General features: G+C 46.8%; 1 protein-coding gene across 1 annotated transcript; it reads right to left on the reverse strand.

Annotated features, from left to right (window-relative positions):
- Nucleotides 1–2,219: 2,219 nt before the first annotated feature.
- Nucleotides 2,220–17,518, reverse strand: LOC119436554 (oligosaccharyltransferase complex subunit ostc-A-like). The gene is made up of 4 exons (XM_037703432.2): nt 17,325–17,518; nt 17,154–17,227; nt 16,311–16,528; nt 2,220–2,391 (listed from the first exon to the last, which is right to left on the reverse strand). The coding sequence occupies exons 1-4, from the start codon at nt 17,461–17,463 to the stop codon at nt 2,373–2,375; spliced, it is 450 nt and encodes a 149-aa protein (XP_037559360.1). The 5' UTR covers nt 17,464–17,518; the 3' UTR covers nt 2,220–2,372.
- Nucleotides 17,519–17,522: the final 4 nt, after the last annotated feature.

Raw genomic sequence — 17,522 nt, forward strand, 5'->3', positions numbered from 1 at the left:
TTCGATCCTGACAGAAGGTCCCAGCCTATGCCCATGCACTCTCTTTTCAACAGAAGCCTGCTCCTCACTTTCTTCCGGACACTTTATTTCGTAATATAGCAGATTCCCATACGTGGCTGCTATTGGCTAATAGCTGACATCAATCAAGAAGAGTGTTTGGATCAGTGTGCTTCTTCCTACTGTTACTGCTTATATTTATTGACGCAGTTTAATAAACAGGCTGAAGTAATCGAAAATGTGCTTTCGAATTTCAATAATAATTATGTACTTCTGGGAAAAGCCGACCATCGTGTGCTCACGCTCGACCGCTCGCGTAAAACTTTGGCCACTCAGCTTATTGGTGTCATAGCCACCGGGTCTCACTAATTTCGACTAGTTTTGAACTCTCAACTAGCCTCGAACCACACAAAATTTAAGGTCAGACACGCACGCTTACCAGTGCGCGCTCACTCCTGGTAAGGCACCTTGACAGATACTGCTTCGTGCTATTGATAGCGCTTCAAAATGCGCTAGTTGGATGTGGCTATTATCCGTCGGTCAAGCTGGTGCAGGACAAAGCCAGTCTGCGCCACGTAGCACAGCCAGACAGGAGCATATGAGCTCAAGCGCGCACCAAGGTCAATTCACATGGTCGTTAAGGCAAGGCTGAAATGTGGTTCCAAGCCAGTGAGCAGCGATATCAATCATGGTCGTGCAATTGAAGCATGACTACATCTCATGGGGCAAAACAATAGATGAAAATTATGCATCCAATGCGACACCAATGGAAACATTTGAAAAATTACAGACAATGCCATTGGAATAGGAAAATGTGATGTCCACAGGCTGTTTACTTCCATCCACGAATAATCACGAGTACAAAACTGTGCAGGCTTTCTGAAGTTTGCTCGTAGCAATGCATGCTGAGAAATGCCGAGATAGTATTACTATATTTTACACTATAATGTCGTCAAAACTCTTATGCATAGCCATAAAAGGTAATGGCAATATATGTAGTAATAATCTCATAAGATTTGATCAGCAACTTTACTTTTTAACTGCCTTTTCACTAAATATGTTTTAGCTACGTCTTGTACCAGGGAAAAACTACAGCTGACATGCGTGCTGTGTTAGTAAAGATTAAAGTGTGATGTTAGTGAATTATTTCAGTGTAATGTTGATTTTATGTTAACACCGAAATAATGTGTGCTGGTACTAAGGACACATGGATGTGGTACTTAGTTCAAAATCTGGGTGAACCCATTGCTCTGAATTCATGCAATACTCTCAAAGCTCACCAGTGTACTGTGTGCCATTATAGAATGAGGCCTATAAATACAGATGGGTGTATTTGGTTAACTTGTGACTTGATGCTGTTGTGTGGCGAATATTCTCACTTACTTACGCTTCATTTGTATTATTGTGTGCCCAGTATATGCGATGTCATGTGAGCTGGCGCAGTAGACATCTTGGTGCAACAAGCCTCGAGCGCCAAATGTCGATTTTTTTCCACCAAGAAGTTGGCCCCGCGAAATGTAGATGGCGCTGCCGTGCCTCCACAAGCCGTCATTGCAGGATGTATGGGCACCTATGGCAGCTTTGCTACCATGCGTACATATACCTTGCACACACTCTAGCTCTGTCGTGCACAAAGCAAACGATGCAATTGCATGTAGCTGTGGCATGCTGCGGTCTGCTACATAGCGTAGATACCACGGCCGCCGCGATGAGTCCACTGGCTAAGCGCATTGCGGCTCGCCGAGGACAAGCACGTTTGGCACATGAACCCTCTTGCAGCAGTGTTTCATCTTCAAGCCATTCCTGTGAACGAAGTTTGTCTGCTTGGTCCACCCCACCCATACTGTTTGTAGGCATTGTCTAAGCTAAGTCTACGTACATAAATGAACTCCTTGCTGTTTTTCTGTCATTATACCTACACTCTTCAACAGTCTTGGCTGTGCATGTTGGATCCTACTTTGAGTGGAGGTGCGAATTGAACCACAAAGGAATGGAAAGCGTCTGTTGGCATACCATCTGTTGCCAACATTAAATTGCATATGGACACTTCCCAAGAACTCGGATGCACTAATGACTGATGCTATGCAGGTTTTGGATGCTTTCATACACAAAAGGTGAGACAACAGATGAGAAATGTACCCATTTGCAGTTGTCTTGTTTTTGTGATTTGCACCATCGTTTTACTTAGTTTATTGATGTATTCCCATGCACAAGACCACCACAGATTTTCTTTTTTTTTTTTTTTTTCACAAAAATTTATTACGGAGTAACACTGATGGCATTGATTCAACCAGCAATATGAGTGCTCTGGAAGCACAAAAAATATTCTGATGCTTCCAATGGTTGGGGTGCGTAGGACAGGCAGCCGAGCAGATTCAAGCATGTAAGTATCCACTGTAAATGGAGCAAAAATATAAGTGTCAGTACTTCACAGAACAGTTTTTCCATTGTGTTTTTTTTTTTTATATTAGCAGATGTTCAGCCTAACAAGAGTGCATAGTACCTATAGTAAACTAAAAGACAGTCCCCACCTGTCTGTACGCATGCAAGCATTCAGCTTAAATGCCTCTTAAAATGCTGCAGTGTTTCCCAAGCAAAACCTGTGCTGTTCAGTGTGCAATTTGCAGGTAATGATGTAAACAAAGAAAAATGCTGAGTAAGCACTCTTGTCCATGCTCAAGGTAATCAAAGGTATGCAGGGAAAAAGGAGGCGCTTGCTCAGGCTGGCGTCAAAATTCAATATACCAGCCAGAAGAAAAAAGTTGCGCATTATGCACTGCTTTAGAACTATCTACAAGTATATTTAATCACTTGCTTCTGACAATTTATGCCCCTGATTCATGATGCTGGCGATACCACCAGGGAAAAAAAGTAAAAGATAAACGCTGGCCAACAACAAGGAATCTACATCATTCTGCAAATTCTTTTCTTCCACTAAGCACACACAATGCTTATTGGCTTTTGAAGGTGCTAAAGCTTCCAAACGGCACCAGAGAACATGAACTAAAAGGGGGACATCAAGAGGATCACTTATTTTTCCTTCATATTCTCTGGCACTGTTTACAAGCTATGCGCTTTAACTAGGGCATTAAGGAAGGCAACTAACTAAGGTTGAGAGAAGATGCACTTCTTCAGTAGTGAAAAATGCCAAGCTGAACCCTGTATTGCACCTTTGCAAGGCAGAACTACCACTATTTGCACAGACAATGACAGCATATTGTTTTTGTTCTCTGTTCACCAATCTATAGTGGTGATGATACATTTTGGAGCCGCTTGGAGCAGACTAAATTTCATTTTGAAGCGGTTTAGAGCAGGCCAATCTGGATTTTGGTGAAATGATGGAATATGGAATACAGCAGCGCACTTTGAAACCACAATGAAACACGAAATAAACCATCACAAAGCGCATAGTAGAAGTGTGCTTTGTAGCTATAGAGTACTAGAATATGGAAGAGTGGGTTGAGTCAAGTGGCGGCATGGCGCACGCTTTCCTGTAAAGTCAGAAACATCAGTGGCACTACGATTGAACTATATATTCCAGCACCAGCGCTCATGATGATGGTGGCAAATGCTCTCAAATTATGCAGTCCAATCGACACGGTAACATAATTTCTGGGTCACCATATATCACCGCAGACCCAGCGAGCAGCAAGAAACTCTAGGCTGGTATAACGTAAAGCTATTCCAATCTTGTTTTTATTGTGATAGCAATTATATATATGGACACTCCAGGCGAATTTCTGCCATCACCATGATGTTCCACATAAAGTCCAGGGGTGATAACAGCATTGCCGCACGCCATATGCTGTACGTGCGAGTGAAAGTTTGCGAGGGTGAGCAAACGATGGCGGCTCAATCTCGCGCACGCAAGGGAGCACGCAAGGGAGCACGCAAGGGAGCAGTAGGTGAGTAAACTTTATTGAGAGATGTAATATGGGTGAATGAAAGCTTTTTATGTAGCGGTTTTTTTTTGTGTGTAGCCATATCCACGTTTTAGACGAAGCCTCGTACAACACAAGCCTCACAGAAACATATCCCATCATTCCCATGACGGCACATCACCCTTGAAGAAACTTGCATAGACGGTGGCGCCAGGTTACCCTCTAGGTGTTATAGTGAGAAACTCTTTGGCGGCTGCACGGCCCCCATTATCCGCCATGTTGACTCTTTCATTGGCTGTCGAGAGGTCACGTGTTTTGAAATTTGTGCCGGGAAACGGAAGTTTTGCAAAATGCAATTTTGCGTTATCAGAATGACGAAACGTGACGTGGAGCTGCAAATTTTATTGACTAATACTTTTTTGTGTTCCTTGGCACCTATATTGCGACTTAAGCGCTTTAAAAAGAAAGTGGACGGTAGTGTGCAGAAACCCATGCAATGCATCTGCAATTTCGCGAATATGTGGTAGCATTCCAAGATAGCTGGCATGTCAGCTTGTTGGCAGAAGGAATATCCCGTGAAGAGCGTCACAGGAAGGGCTGTTTCGTAAACATCAATTTGACGTTGCGCTGGGCCGCCACTGAAGAAATTTTCTGCCATAATTTGTGGTTCGACGAGCCGCGCGAATTATGGTAATGAGCGGCCATATGCAATGGCAGTCGAGAGGCATGCGTATCGCCGCATTATCCCTGTCATTTGGGGCCATGGAAATCTTTTGTTCACAATGCGTGCTCATAGCATTTGCATCGCTCTCGGGTGGTGTTGGCATTTGTGTTTTGAACCATCATTTTTATTAAAAACACATTTATTTGAAATAATATTGTCGCAACGTCAAAAACATAGGTCGCACAGCCCTGATCAAGAGGAATAGCAGGATGTCGCCTTTTTAATACAGCGCGCTACTGCGACTTCTTCGCCGCGCCTTGATAGAAACGCGCATGCATGCTCGCATAGTCCTCCTCTTCATCGGAGTACAGGCGCTGCAATATTGGTTGAAACTAACAAACTTTCTGCAAATTTTTACACTTTTCACTACTGCGTTTGTATTGTAATCAGTATTAATGACTTGTGTCATCAAAGGCTATGACAACAGCAACTTTTTAATTTATAAAAAGAAATGTACGCAAATGGTGCCTTGAAGTTTCCTCTCGCATTGCGAGTAAGCAGCGAAGTGAACAAGAGATGGCAGTGCCGACGCGGATACCTGTGGCGCGCAACGCTATCGATGATATTCGGCCGCTTCTCAGCCAGATGAGTCAGGCTGAGTCACTTGCGTTTCACGAGATAGCGATAACGTGGCCTAGAGCGCGCGCTCATCATCACTGTTGGGTCGCTTATGTTGTCTCAAGGTAAAAAGCACGCGCCTGGGCGCCAACCATACGATGACTCATCCCGTTTCCCGAAGACACGCATCCTAGCTAATGCAGCAGACGACAGCTTGTGCGCATGCAGAGGACGGAAGCGAGAAACGATTTTGATGGAATAATTATACGCTTTGAGCTAGCTGCTTTATTTTTACTGGGGAGGAAAACTGTTTTGCTTTATCAAGAACGCTAGGTTCAATGACTACGTTACAGTTTCTTAGGCGAAAGATCAAATTGGCGTAATGTTAGGACAGCAAATTGGGGCCATCAGCGCCATTTTGTAAGCGTCGCGCCTACGTTATGGTGGCTAGAAGGGGAGGTGAGAGCATCGACTGCCGCGGAGCGAAGCAGGCAATCATGCCAGCGGCGGTGGCGCTGCCGTCGTCACTTAGATCACTTCGCCGGCGCGGCTGCTATGTGCGCTTTCCCAGTCGCAGTTGGTAAACCGAGTTTTTACAGTGGAAGCTGCAATATTTTTATCTGCGGCACTTTTATTTCATATTAGCCGTAAGGTTTCCGATTGCAGACGCGATTGGCGAACGTAACCGCGCATGTCGTATTTGCGCCGAGTATTTCTTCAGAAGGTTTTACTGCTAAAGTCACCCGCCATCTGAAACGGGCCGGCTGACCATGACTTGTTAAAAAATATCCACGCACCAATCTTTGTAAATTGAGCGGTTTAACGTCCTGAACCGATGTCTGGGCTTTGAGGGATGCCGCATAGTGAAGGACTCCACATTAATCTAGACCACTGTGGTTTCTTAAAGTGCGTTGACATAGCGCAGCACATGGGCGTTTTTGCATTTCGTCTGCACCAAAACACAGCCGCTGTGGTCTGAATCGAACCTGCGACCTTGGTATGCGCAGCCGAACGCCAAAGCCACTGATTCACCGCGGCGGATTCACCTACCTTTGATCAGGTGTGCTAGGGTAATTCGGAAATGTCGTTCTATCGATTATGTGACGAAGCTGTTAGCTGTCTTTTGACGCATGCTTACTATACGGCCAACCTGTGCCCAGTAGGGTGGCGGATTCTATTCAAGAATTGAGCGTGATGGTCATCAGGTTATGTCTTCCAAGATTTATGGTAAAAAATAAACACATATGGCATTCAGGCTGAAAACAATTAGTGTTTATTCCAGTGCTGCACCCATGCAGCAAAACGTGTGCGGAATTTGCACATAAGCAGTAATATGAAAAGCTTAAGTGACACGACGCATCTTCAGAAAGTGCATCCCCTGCCTCCTTGCCTGCATTGCCCGATTCTGAGCTTTCACATGGAAGTGCAGTCTCGTCAACGTGTAAAACTTTATCAGATTGTTCGTGACATCTCGTCTATGCTGGGAGCAGCCAACAAAATTTATACTGTTTTGTGTGAGGCACGAGATTAAGTCCAGGTTACTATTTGCTCTAAGCCTGTTGTGGCTAAAACAACACGTAAAGGCGTCTTCAATCTTTGCGACAAAGGCCTGGCGGTCTTCAGAGGGGTAAAGAAGTCCACCCTTGTCAATTTCCTTTGTGATACAGGCCTCATTAGGTGCCTCACATCCAGCAGGTAGCAGCAGTGCTTTTGAGCAGTCTTCACATTTTGTCTTGCTCAGCATTTTGCGGGCAACATAGCCAGTGACATAATAAGTTATTCTTGAGTCACTTCTGAATGTAGCGGTTGAACTGTGGTCGGGGAGCATATCACATGATTCCAGTAGTTCATGCACCTCATTGAGGCACCCTACGTCCATCAGCTGATCAAGCTTTGACTGCACTTCTTTTGGGTTCTCCTTTTAATCCAATAGGCTCTTGATTACAGTTGGCGACACATTTCCGTTAGCTGATGCTTTTGCTAAACTGCAAAAAGACAGACAGTTTGCGGAAAGTAGGAATTATGTTGGAGTTGGATGGTCATTGCTTCCGGACTTTAGTATCTTAGTATCCCAGACATATTTTCAGTGGGTCTTGACTCATACGTGAAGTGAGCAAATATTTATAGCCCAACTTTCCCGTGACGTCAAGAATGAATATTGTGCTTGTTAGTGTGACACGCAGACCCTTCGCAGTTGCTTTACTGATGAAGCCTAGGTTTACTTCACGTTCCCAAGCATTTAAAGCATAAACCGCATTCACGCAATCTTGCGCGCGACAGCGACAAGCGACGCGATGGAGATGGCTGTCCCGTTCGCTCGTCGCCTACAAGTCGTACCGCATGGCAGCGACGAGACGAGCGACGACTTTGAGCGACATCTCCCCGGTGTTGCCGGTATGAGGGCAGCAAATACTTGCCAAAACTGGCGTGACGCTTGCTTTATTAATTTAAATTGATGTGTTTTAGTGTAAAGAGCAGCATAAATATTTCTAAAGGTCTTGCACTACGTTATTATCCTTGCCCGTATGAAAATCTAGTCGTTTGCTCGTTCCGTGCGACAATCGGTAGTACTTGACTGATGTATATCCAGTTCCGGCTTCGCGCTATTTGCTAGTCGCTCATAGCACTTCCGGGCGACGAATTCTAGACTTCTAGAACCAAGCGATTGAGCGAAAAGACCGAGCGATCTGTTCACACAACGGCCCGTTTCGTCACTTGTCGCGCACAAAATCGCTCTCATGCGGTTTGGGCTTAAGTAGGAAAGAAAACTTTCCACTTCAATGAGAGCTTGCGATTTTGGATGCATAGCATCACGGCTGCACCTTGATGTAATCGCAGAAATGAGCTTGGACATGCTACGTACAAAGAAGACTGTTGCTTCAGTGGAGCCGGTGCCACAGATATCTTCAACATCATCTTTGTACGCCGACAGCCCTCTGAGAACTTCATCGCTAAAAAAAGTGAAGGCCATAGTTCACCTTCATTTTTTCAAAACCATTAGGTTCTATGACAGCCCTTGTTATATGTGGCATTGCTTGTAGTCTGACATTAGTATTATCGCATTTCCAAGCTTCTTTTAACACGTCCCTTCTGACCCTTCCTTCCGGTATCTCAAGACCTGTCTTCACAACACTGTTCCTGACACATTTCACTAGGTGAGGAAAGTCAGATACGAAATGTAGGCTTCAACTCTCATCTGCAGGGTGTCTGACTTTGCAGACCGTTTTTTTTCAGGCTTCCTTTGATTCCAAACTGCCGCCACATGCTCCTATTCCAGGAAGCACCGTCTGTTGTCACAAAATCAACAAACAGGCCAGCTTTTCCTGCAGCTAATGTAGCATCCAGTACAATCCTCAAAAGGACGTCTGCCTTCACATTGCTGTGGGAACCAAAGACCCCCAGGATCTGCTGAAACTGGCTGGAAAATGGCTGGAATAGGACAACCAAACCATGATCACATCTCTCTATGGACTAGTCTGGAGACGTGTAGGCACCTTAGTCAAGAAAGCCCTCAATGAACCCACTAATGGTCACGTTTAGGTTCTCCGAAAGCTTCATCTCATCTATAAGGATGCCGTCATGCCTCTCAAATTCATCCATAGTTTTGGTTTTCTCCGAAAGTGCCGTAAACACATTTTCATTCAACCCAAAGCTGCTCTCGTAGTTTTTCATGTATTTGAATAAACAGCTCTTGCTGTGAAGCACCATTATTTCGTGTTTCCGAATCTGCTCATACAGCTTCGGGCTTTTCAGCCGCATCAAAATACACTCAAGTATCCAATCTTGACTATATCTCATGCCTTAAGTGCCCTTCCTGCTGGATGCATTGAAGCAGGCTCGTATTTGCTGTTGCTGCTTTTGGGGCAGTCCGGATAGCCTTTCTTGAACTTTTGACAATGAAATGGCAGCATTTTCGTCTTTTATCTTAGTGAGAACTCCCCTTAGGCTACTCACCTTTGCCTTTTGACGCCGTAACTGCTGGTCACGTTTTATCAACTTTTTCGCAGTGCTAAAGGCAGCAGTCTCTCTTGCTTTCCTTCTTTTATGTGACGCTTGATTTATGAGCAGTTTCCTCAGGTATCTGCACTGAATGCATGCCCTTTCATCCTGCGATGCTCCTGAACAGCTTTTGCTGTGCACGCTATTCCCATGCACTCTATGCTTTGCCTGAGTCAACTTCTGATCTTTTTCCTCCAGCAGCTTTTTCTCGAATCCGCAGCGTGCGTTCATGTGCTCTACTGAATGGAGCAGCATTTCTACAGACCGAGCGTCCGATAAGTTCTCTTTCTTCAAACACAGACCTTGCAAAAAACACGGAACAGTGATAATGAGTGTCCTCTGCCGAACATAGCACTAGTTTCTTGAAGCACACACTGTCACCAGCCTGCGCGGTATATTATACATGGTACATACATGGGTACATGGTACAGATTATACATGGGTATAATCGCGCACGATGAATTTTGGCTCAAAGTGCAACTCGCACAGCACTGACGTTTTCTCAAGAGGCTTGTTCGCACGTGGAATGTTCCGCTGCCAAGCCCTGAACCTTTCATTATTTGGTACAGCGAAAACTGATGCTTTTTCGCCTTTCTTCATGGCAGAAACATACCCGCACGTGCACCCAGGTGCAAAGCAAAGCGTTTGATGCTTCGGAGGCTTATCCATCATTGCTTATGTCACGACGACAATTAAACGTTAGTCCGCTCGAGAACACTTGACGTCAGATATCCTGGAACACCTCTCTGAACAAACTGACACAACTCACACGACCAAGATTCTTCCACTCTTTGTAGTGCTGCTGGCTGAGAAAAGGCATCTAAGTTACCACCCGCGCGCCACCTGTCGCTAGCATGAACTACTGCTTCAACCGGCGCTATGCGCCGCCCGCCGCATTTCTCTCACCTCTCCTTCTAGCCACCCTACCTACGCCACGCCTCGAAGAAAATGGCGGAATGTCCAGAATAGCGGCTTCAGACAGGCTTTATTTGCGGGTAGGCAGCAAAAAATCGGTAATCTTTACTTGCCACTGTGGGGGCCTTGCCGTGAAGACGGCATCTTCGAACTCGATAAGGCCGCTAGCCAGTTTGTCCATGAGGCCCTGCTTACTAACTAAATTAACAAGCATGGTGTAACACGTGCGCAGGTAAACATTAACACTTCTCGCTCGATGACCGTGGAAATTCACTCTCAAAACGCTGGAGTCAGGAGGCACGGCAGCAGCACTGAGTGTGCTGCCTTTCGCTTCAGCGCGAATTAGACGTCTATAGCACAGCACATACGAAGCTACCGGCACTAGTTGCACTTTGTCTGCAGATCGCTTTGAAGATGAGGCACGCGGGGGCACGCACTTTTTCCACGCCGCAGATCGCTTTCAAGATACGGAGCCCGCGCGGCTGCCACCAAAGTAAACCCCTCCCTTTCTTGCCTCCCCCACCGTGCCTCGCGCGCAACAGAAGAAGCGCGTTTCCGCCCCACCTTTCTCCCTCTCGCGCGCGAGATTGAGTCGGCTGACTCTCACGTACAGCGTACGGCGCACGGCGACGATGTAGCCATGTTTTGACGTTATACGGAACCTCAAAGCGACGTCCAAGGTAACGGCAGAAATGAGCTTCGCAATAAAATGTGCTTCTGTGCAGTTGCTACTTGAATTCGATGGCAAGAGCGAATTCGCACCTCCTACCAGCGGCTTCTTCGCGTTACTGGGAGCAAATCTCGAAGGCCATGCTTTTGTGCGCGGAAATTGAACATCTGCTGTTTTTTGCCTATGCGTGTAGATAAGAAACAAAAATAGTACGCACTAACCGTTTGGTCGGCAATGAGCGACTATGGCTTAAGCGGTCAGCACATACATGGGGTTCAATGGGGCCCGGGTGGGGGAATCCTCGCGACTACGTTTAAACCGCAATTACACAATAAGCGGGTGCGGTGCGTATTAACGAGGTTTGACTGTAACCAAAGCGGTTTACTGGTATGAAGATATTGGATGCCATCTTGCCACATCGACCTGCTGCCTGCCACCACGTCAACTGGTAGCAAATGTTTTGTCACAGCCGTACAATACAGGCTTATCCAGCGGCGTTTCGTCAGTATCCAGCGACGAAAGTGGCCGTTTGTTGCCGAGTCGACCAAAATCTTAGTAGTGGCCGTACACCATATTTAAGCCGCGAAATCGCCACGCCAAGAAAAGTGGGGGATAGGCGAGAAATTTAATAGCGGAAAAATTGTTCATGGCCGCCATGTCTACGCCAATGTGCACGTTATGTTAGAAAAATTGGGCAAGACCACCATACAGCGTCTGAAACTTCGGTCACCATTTTACGTTGGCCATATAGGAGAGAAGCCCGGCGCCTGACTCGGCGCCAGTGCAATTCTCACTGCTGCCTGAAAAGCGAGATTATCCCATTGTCTAAGCAACCTGCACACGTTGGGGTGGAAGGTATTGAATATGGACAACAAACCATGAAAGAAGCAGCATTACGATCCAGGCTTAATTGGAGAGGCTTGACTCAGTCCACCACTGAGCTAATGTAGCCGCTGGTCCACGCCATGCCATTTTAGATGGTGCAGTAAAATGGCACTTCAGAACTTAGTTCCATTTTTGAAAGCCCGAGCAACCCTTTCAGTGCAGAGTCGGCGCAGATTTCTCATATTTTGCAGAAATGTAGCAGGATGTAGTAGGGTTCGCCTCTCAGCGCAGTTCGGCGCAATTAGGACAGCATCACTGAGTTAAGCTGTATTATTAAATTACATTTCTGCAATAGCAGTAAAAGGTGACTCGTAAGCCATTAAAGATGCAAAAACAAGACAAGTGGCAACACCACCCTAAAGTTCTCACACCAGCTTGCCATGATATCATAGATTTTGACAACAACTAGTTAGGTCCAGTGAATTGTTTACAGGTAGTTTCTGTTGTTAGGGTCTTATGACTCAGCAAAGTTTATATTACTACATTACATTCTAGAGGAACCAAAGACACAACCTAAACACTTCTCCTGTACCAAAGTAGCCCAAAAGTATTTGAAAATAATTAAAAATAATTTAAACTTCATGACCTCACAGTGATGTACTGGCACTATGGCATCGGCGCGAAATTCAAGGGAGAAAAGTTTGGCTTTCGTTGTCTCCTAACAACCTTCTCCTATGAACTGAATGAAAAAAAGCCTTCTGAAAGAACACTTTGCCTGTCTAAACAGATTTAGTGCTACTCTTTCCTGTCCCTTTAATGTGAAGTATGCATTAAATAAGGGCCTGTTGCACAAAGCTCTGCAGAGTTTTTTCACATCACTGGCAAAGATTAATCACTTCACACTCCCATCTTCACATGTATAGGAGGGCTGCACTTCCTGTGATCAAATAGGGCTGCCCGCAGCTCCCATGTTAAGAGGTCCGTGGTCTCGGGGGCCTCAGTCCACTTAACTTCACCATGATGGCCACAGTTTCAATGTGAGCTGTGTGCCACATGCCATGCATCTCTTTGCTTATGCTTGTGACTTGCATGGCACAGAAAAGCGCCAGTGCTTGAAAAGGGGGGGGGGGCGTTAATTCCATGACGAATGACAACAACCATGACGACATCAATGCAATGCAAGATGTGAGGCTATTGCCACATGTGGACCTCACATCTATCTTGCACAGGCCTCCAGGTTTGTGACGAGAAAGGAACTAAAGGTTTGCAAAGCAATGGAGGCACACACTTACATAACCAGTAGCTGGGTGCAACAAACATTCATAAGAGAGCATGTCGACAGCTGTGTCGTCGGTAAGATGGCATGTCTAATGTGTTCTTGAGGCTTGCATGAGTGCAGAGCAAATTGCGTGCGACAGTTTTGTTACAAAGATGACAGTGACTATTAGGTTTATTGCGTTCCCACTTTGTCTTGGTGACATACTCGGCAAATCAGTTGGCCATGTCACTCATATTCGCCCTGAGCAATGCCACTACCTGAATTTATTTGCAAGTAATCATATTTGATTGGTGTTACAAGGCACATGCATCACTGTCATCTCGTCAAGTGAGAAATGTTGCCGACACAAATATAGCTAGCTGAACAAATGGCAGTTTCAGTTGTGGGGATGCGCGACTCTCACGCCTCCCCTGATGTTTTCTCCGCATAGCTCGCGTCTCCTGTAGTCCGGTTTCTCCGCGTGGCTAAGTGACGGCAGCAGTCGTAGTGGTTGCGGCGCATTGCGAGAGATGGTGCGAGTGTCGCGATGCTAACACCACGGAACGGCAGGGTGACTTGGGAGGAAAAGGTCAAAGGCGCTTCCTCTTCAGGTTGGGATCGGTGAGCGATGCGTACGTCCCACGCGTGCGCTGATCCACGCTTCGCGAGACGTCTTGCGTGGCTAGGAGGGCACCGATATGGACGAACACGGATCGTTCGAACATGCCACCGTTCGCGTGACCGTACACGTGAACAACTAGGCGATGGTGTCATAGCATGGGGCAAACATATTCGCTCGCTATCCGGTCGCGGTGAGTCGGACTTCCTTGATTTGTCGCACGTCCATGTGAATGTTCTATTGGTAGTAATTCGGCTAGCGTGCATTAGTGTATGAAAGGTGCAATAAATGCCCTTTTGATTCCTTACACTACTGTGTTGTCGTTCCTTTGTCCCAAGAGCCCGAGTGAGACCCCACATCTGGCTAGCCCAACGTGGACCTCTTAGGGCATCGGACGATAATTTTGACAGTTTTGCTCGGTTCGAGACAACCTTTATTTGAACCAAAGCGTATTCCTAGCGTGGATTTTGAGCGCTAGCGTCGGCGGCATGCTTTCTTGAGTGAGGCGACGGTTGCTGTAGCGTGTTTGAACTTTTCAACATGCTAAGCCTTTTCGCGAGTGTTTTGTTAAAGTACACTCGTCGGTACGAGAGCCACGTGGTCTGCATCCTGGGAGAGCGAGGCCTAGCGCCCGCGGAGCATTGGCAAGCCTGAAGCGAGTGAGTACGGAAGCCTCGTGGGTGGTCCGAATTTCTTATGTAAATAGCTTCTTCTATCTCTGATTTCGGAAGTCGCAGCTCAGGGAGCCGGGTGGCCGCGGGCCACGGGTGCCGCTACGGGCCGACTGGTATTGTGGCCTGGCACCGGGCGCTCCGACACCTTCTGGGACCCGGTGAGCGCCGTCAACTCGGATGCTGTGTGCACCGAGCGGGGTAGGACCACCTCGCAGAGCTAACGTCTCCTCGCGGCTGCCTGTTGTGCCCATTTTGGGTGTTTTTTTTTTTTGGATGCCGGTTGTTGTCAGGGTAGCGACGCAATAGGCCTAAGGCTTTACAAAGCCGCCTGTCGCACGTTGAGGGGCACAACCTGGTGGACCATGGTGTTGAGGTGTCGCACTTTGCTTCCCTCATTCTAGTTCGCCTCGCACGAATTGAAATTACTCGTTCGACTCAAGAAAGCGAGCTTTGTTCACGTGAACTTAGCATCTGAGTAGCCGCCTGATATTTTGCTAGCCGAAGTGAATATCGTACCACGTGGGAGATGCGCATGCCAAATTCCTCTCCCTTGCACTACTTTAGTGTTTGTCGAGTGCGTTGAGTGTACGCAGCGTGAGCGGAGTCACCCCTGGTTTGCTGTCACCTGCACATCGTCTGCGCTGCTGCCCCGGACTACAATCGAGCTACCCCAGGCGATGGAGATGCCTATGGCCAAATCGGCGCAGCAACTTCGGCGGCCGCCTATGTCCAGCTTGCAACCCTCGGCGGCTGGGAAAAGAGCCGGCAGTCACCAATGGCTACTGCAGCTCTCGCCAGCAGGGCGCGTCGGCTTGAGCGACGCTTACTCGTGCCGACTTCTGCATCACCGTTTCCGGAGTCCTGGGCTGGAGTCGTGCCGTCAAATCTGAAGAGCTGGTGCTGTGACCAACGGACGCCAGCGGTGAACCTCAGAGATGATGTCGGCTCGCATGTTATGGAAAGCGCGTGGACATTTCCTCGGTGCGGCCACTGCTGCATGTACTACCTCTTGTTCGCGAAGCACACGTTGATGTTAGACAGTGTTGACATGTTTCACCGGAGTATGCAATGATTTAAGGTTGGGGTGATGTGGGGATGCGCGACTCTCACGCGTCCCCTGATGTTGTTTTCCCCGCATAGCTCGCATCTCCTGTAGTCCGGCTTCTCCGCGTGGCTAAGCGCCGGCGGCAGTCGTAGTGGTTGCGGCGCATTGCGAGAGATGGCGCGAGTGTCGCGATGCTAACGCCACCGAACGGCGGGGTGACTTGGGAGCAAAAGGTGGAAGGCGCTTCCTCTTCGGGTTGGGATCGTGAGCGATGCGGACGTCCCGCGCGTGCGCCGATCCACGCTTTGCGAGACCGTCTCGCGTGGCTAGGGCACCGGTACGGATGAATACGGATTGTTCGAACGCGCCACTGTTCGCGTGACCGTACACGTGAACGACTAGGTGATGGTGTCATAGCATGGGGCGAACATATTCGCTTGCTATCCGGTCACGGTGAGTCGGACTTTCTTGATTTGTCGGGCGCCCATGTGAATGTTCTATGCATAGTAATTTGGCTAGCGTGTATTAATGTATGAAAAGTGCAATAAATGTCCTTTTGATTGTTTGCACTACTGTGTTGTCGTTCCTTTGTACCAAGAGCACGTGTGAGACCCCACACAGCAAAGCCCAAGGCAGCAAAAGTTTTTTTTGCTGTTCCGAGCTTTGCCAGAAACATTCTGCTCTCCTTTGCACGGTGATCTCTTTGGTTCTTTTACATGAATGCATAATGGACTTCCAGAATCAAGAAGACATTTCAGCAGCATTTTTATCGCCAATTATCAGGCTTCTTAGTGCGATTGTTACACCCAAACACCGCACAACCCACCGTTGTGAATCACGCTGCACAACACAACAAATGAGTGCACAAGTGCAAACATCACACTAGAGTTCAAAACAATGCTCACGCCACTTCGGAGCACTGCCCCTGTGCAACCCTCCTATACTTGCAACAGAACTGGAATGATTGTGCAACTTTGACACTGTAGTAAAGCCTAAGTATAAAACACACACTACAGCTTCTTTCATTACTGTCTCATTAAAGCAAGCCCCCCACCCCCCTTCACATCCTAAATTAAAGGAATGCAGTCACCAAGGCATTACTCTGACACATCAAATATTATAAAAAGATGGCGTGAATGTCTTACGGAAGCTTGATGCGCATAAAGACGTAGCAAGTGAAGAAGGACACCAGGATGCAGATGAAGCCAGTGCTGATCAAAAGAATGCGGTTCAACCTTGGCGTGCTAGGGTTGTGGGTTCGGTCAAGGATAACAAAACCAAGACCACCAATGGTGAAGAGGAAGCTCGATGCTAGACCCTCCATGATGTACTGGCCATTCACTCGATACGGCATAAAAGCCACCTAAAAATGAAAAAAATCAATCAATGCGTTACATTCACCGAGGGTTGCCGCAAGTTCACAGGTACCACGGATTCCTATTATTTTATGACCATGCAGGCTTCACAAAACATCGAAATAAATGTATGTACAGTACTTCAAAGGTGAGAACTGTAGTTGACATACTTTTCTGACCTATGGCACTAGGCATGTGACTAGGCATGTGAGTAGGCAGCTTGGGCGCGAAGAAAAAAAAAAATATTTGTTTTCCGACCGTTGCTTCAGCTGTCATTTTACAAGTCATATATATATATATATGGCACTAGGCATGTGACTAGGCATGTGAGTAGGCAGCTTGGGCGCGAAGAAAAAAAAATATTTGTTTTCCGACCGTTGCTTCAGCTGTCATTTTACAAGTCAATATATATATATATATATATATATATATATATATATATATATATATATATATATATAATATATGAGACTGCCCATTTGTCATTGCGTCAGCTAAACATCAGGACACCAATTGGGGCTGAAAATTTACAACAGCTCAGTTAACACATTTGACCCGCTATGCTATCTACTGCTAACAATAAGCACATATAGATGTTGTAGCAGTTACATAGACAAGAGGATCGATGCTCACAGGTTTGCTGTGACCGTGTTCATCCACAGTAGATCCGATGCTTGGAGGCTCGACAATAACATCGTATATTATACCTGTAAAAGCACACGACAACCAGATAAACCCGTCATAGCAGTGGTAACACGTAGCACACCGTAGCTTATCTGCCACTTGAAGAGCGAAGTCACCTACCTCCGCAAACTAGGAAATATGAGAAGAGCACCAGCGAGTAGACGACCATTGGCGATGGTTGGTGGAACCATGTCGGCTTCTTTAGCTTCAAATTTGGAACTTCGAGTACATAAAACGGGAGACTGTACAAAAACTCCATCGCGTACACGAAAACAGTTTCGCCGGCAGACTCTTAAGGAAATGACGTCAGCCGTAGTT

Source organism: Dermacentor silvarum, chromosome 1 (genome assembly GCF_013339745.2).
Source record: "Dermacentor silvarum isolate Dsil-2018 chromosome 1, BIME_Dsil_1.4, whole genome shotgun sequence".
Classification (NCBI taxonomy): Eukaryota; Metazoa; Arthropoda; class Arachnida; order Ixodida; family Ixodidae; genus Dermacentor; species Dermacentor silvarum.

Excerpts from the sequence above, each read along its gene's own strand:
- LOC119436554 (XM_037703432.2), bottom strand. The coding sequence starts at position 17,463 with ATGGAGTTTTTGTACAGTCTCCCGTTTTATGTACTCGAAGTTCCAAAT. Across the intron at positions 17,228-17,324 it reads ATATTTCCTAGTTTGCGGAG|GTATAATATACGATGTTATT; the intron begins GTAGGTGACTTC and ends GTGCTTTTACAG. Across the intron at positions 16,529-17,153 it reads AACACGGTCACAGCAAACCT|GTGGCTTTTATGCCGTATCG; the intron begins GTGAGCATCGAT and ends TTTCATTTTTAG.